General features: G+C 36.0%; 1 protein-coding gene across 2 annotated transcripts in view; it reads right to left on the bottom strand.

The window, feature by feature from the left end:
* clstn2b (calsyntenin 2b) overlaps window positions 1-1210 on the bottom strand; it is a 64373-nt gene extending 63163 nt beyond the window's left edge. Inside the window, exon 1 of one of the 2 annotated variants that reach the window (XM_079609912.1) lies at window positions 970-1210. In XM_079609912.1, coding sequence (XP_079466038.1) covers window positions 970-1048 — 79 coding nt within the window. In that variant the 5' untranslated portion in view covers window positions 1049-1210. The remainder of the gene's footprint in view (window positions 1-969) is intronic. The other variant, XM_079609913.1, reaches the window with a different exon arrangement.
* Window positions 1211-1844: the final 634 nt, after the last annotated feature.

Here is a 1844-nt window from a genome sequence, read left to right as displayed (position 1 = left end):
GGACAAACAGCCTGAGGAGTCTCTAGCTAGTCAACTGAATAAAGAAACACACAAACAAGCAAAGTTGAAACACAGGATGGATGAACACTGAAAATGGAAAGAGAAAGACAAAAACATGGATCACAGGACAGGGCAGGACAACATTAGAAGACAAGAATGAGAACAGGGGGAAAAAAGAGAGAAGCTGAGCATTGATATTATAAGCTCAATATATTAATATCTTCAGTTTGGTGTGACGACACACTACCAAACTATTTATTTTATGAGAAGGTTTATGCAGTAGGCCACACACACACGCACACACACACACACACACACACACACACACACACACACACACACACACACGTTCAGGTTATCTCAAACCCTTCTTAAACCCTTTCAAAATCTGATTTACTGTAAACTATTGTCGTATATTACAGCAGATTTGCCATAGAGTATTGAAGTTAATCTAACTCACCACAAAAACAATAGTTTATCATAATTATTTTGCATATTAAAAACATTTTATATATATCATATATTTGTACACTTGCAAACTGGACCACTTTACTCTCTCAAATCAAAACTCTCAAACTTTGTCACTTATTGTGACAGAGGAAGACAGAAATTAACTATTTTTTCCCCAAAAACTCACATTCAGTGTATGTGATAAATGTTGTACAAGAGTTTCATTATACGACCATCTACAAATATGACATTCAATCTCAAGACAGCCATCAAAACTAATTAAAAACAATGAATGAGAATGTTGCAAAGGTCAAGAGATATGTAAGCAGAAACTGGTATGAAAACTCTGATCGAAAGGATGAAGGTCATTCAGAAGAAGCGCATAATAAATAAACTCTCTCAGGTAGCCTACTACACATTCATTTTTCGTCAAGTGCTTTGTTATGTTTAAAGTATTTTGTCTCATACATCATGGCGTATTTTTAAGTAAAGATGTGTTGATGAAGGATGTTGTCTTACCTCTGTGCGCGCGCACGCAGGACAGCCCGAGCGCGAGCAGCATCAGGATCAATATTCGTTTCATTGTAGTAAAACTCATCCGGTCTTTCTGTTCTTCCTGGTCTTTGTCACACTAACACAACAATCATTCAGTGAAATGTAATATAGGCTATGTATATAAATTAAATCAACAATAAGAGTCGCTGAAAGAGTTCAGGTGAATTAATTTGATGCTCTGTCGCGTGAAAGAGCTCGAGACTCTGAGTCCAGAGAGAGAGAGAGAGAGAGAGAGAGAGAGAGAGAGAGAGAGAGAGAGAGAGAGAGAGAGATTTCCTCAATAACCACTTGACCACCGCTTCAATTGCTATAGGCTATGTATGTGTCAAATAAAATGCCATTCTCTAAACCGATACTCTGTATAGTTGCTGGCAGTGGCACCCAATAAATTGACTGTTAAATATATTAAGAATTAACTCAGCTTGCAAAAAGTCTGAAAATAGTGATATTATTGTTACTCTGTGAAGGATCTTGAAAAGTCGATGTTTGGCTCCGCCTGGTGGTCATTTTCGTGAACTACAGAAAAAAGAAGGGAACATGCAGAATAGATGCATCTAGACAAAGACTCCACTTTAGTTAACAGTATTTAACCAAATACGGAAATATTTATTTGCAGCTATCTGTCCACTCTGATCTTGCAATCATCTAATCTTCATAAAATAATAATTTATTCAATCAACTACTATTTTAAATATCTACTATTCTTATATATCTAACACTAGATTTGAAAAGGACACAAGATGGCAGTCACTTAAAGCCATTAATTCACATTTTCCCAATTTAAGGAATGAACTAGGAGCTTTAGAAAAAAATCTTTAGAGCTTTTGGTATCTGATTAC

Source organism: Phoxinus phoxinus (genome assembly GCF_949152265.1).
Source record: "Phoxinus phoxinus genome assembly, chromosome: 4".
NCBI lineage: Eukaryota > Metazoa > Chordata > Actinopteri > Cypriniformes > Leuciscidae > Phoxinus > Phoxinus phoxinus.
Note: the sequence above shows the minus strand (reverse complement) of the source record. Positions and strands in the feature narration are given on the sequence as shown.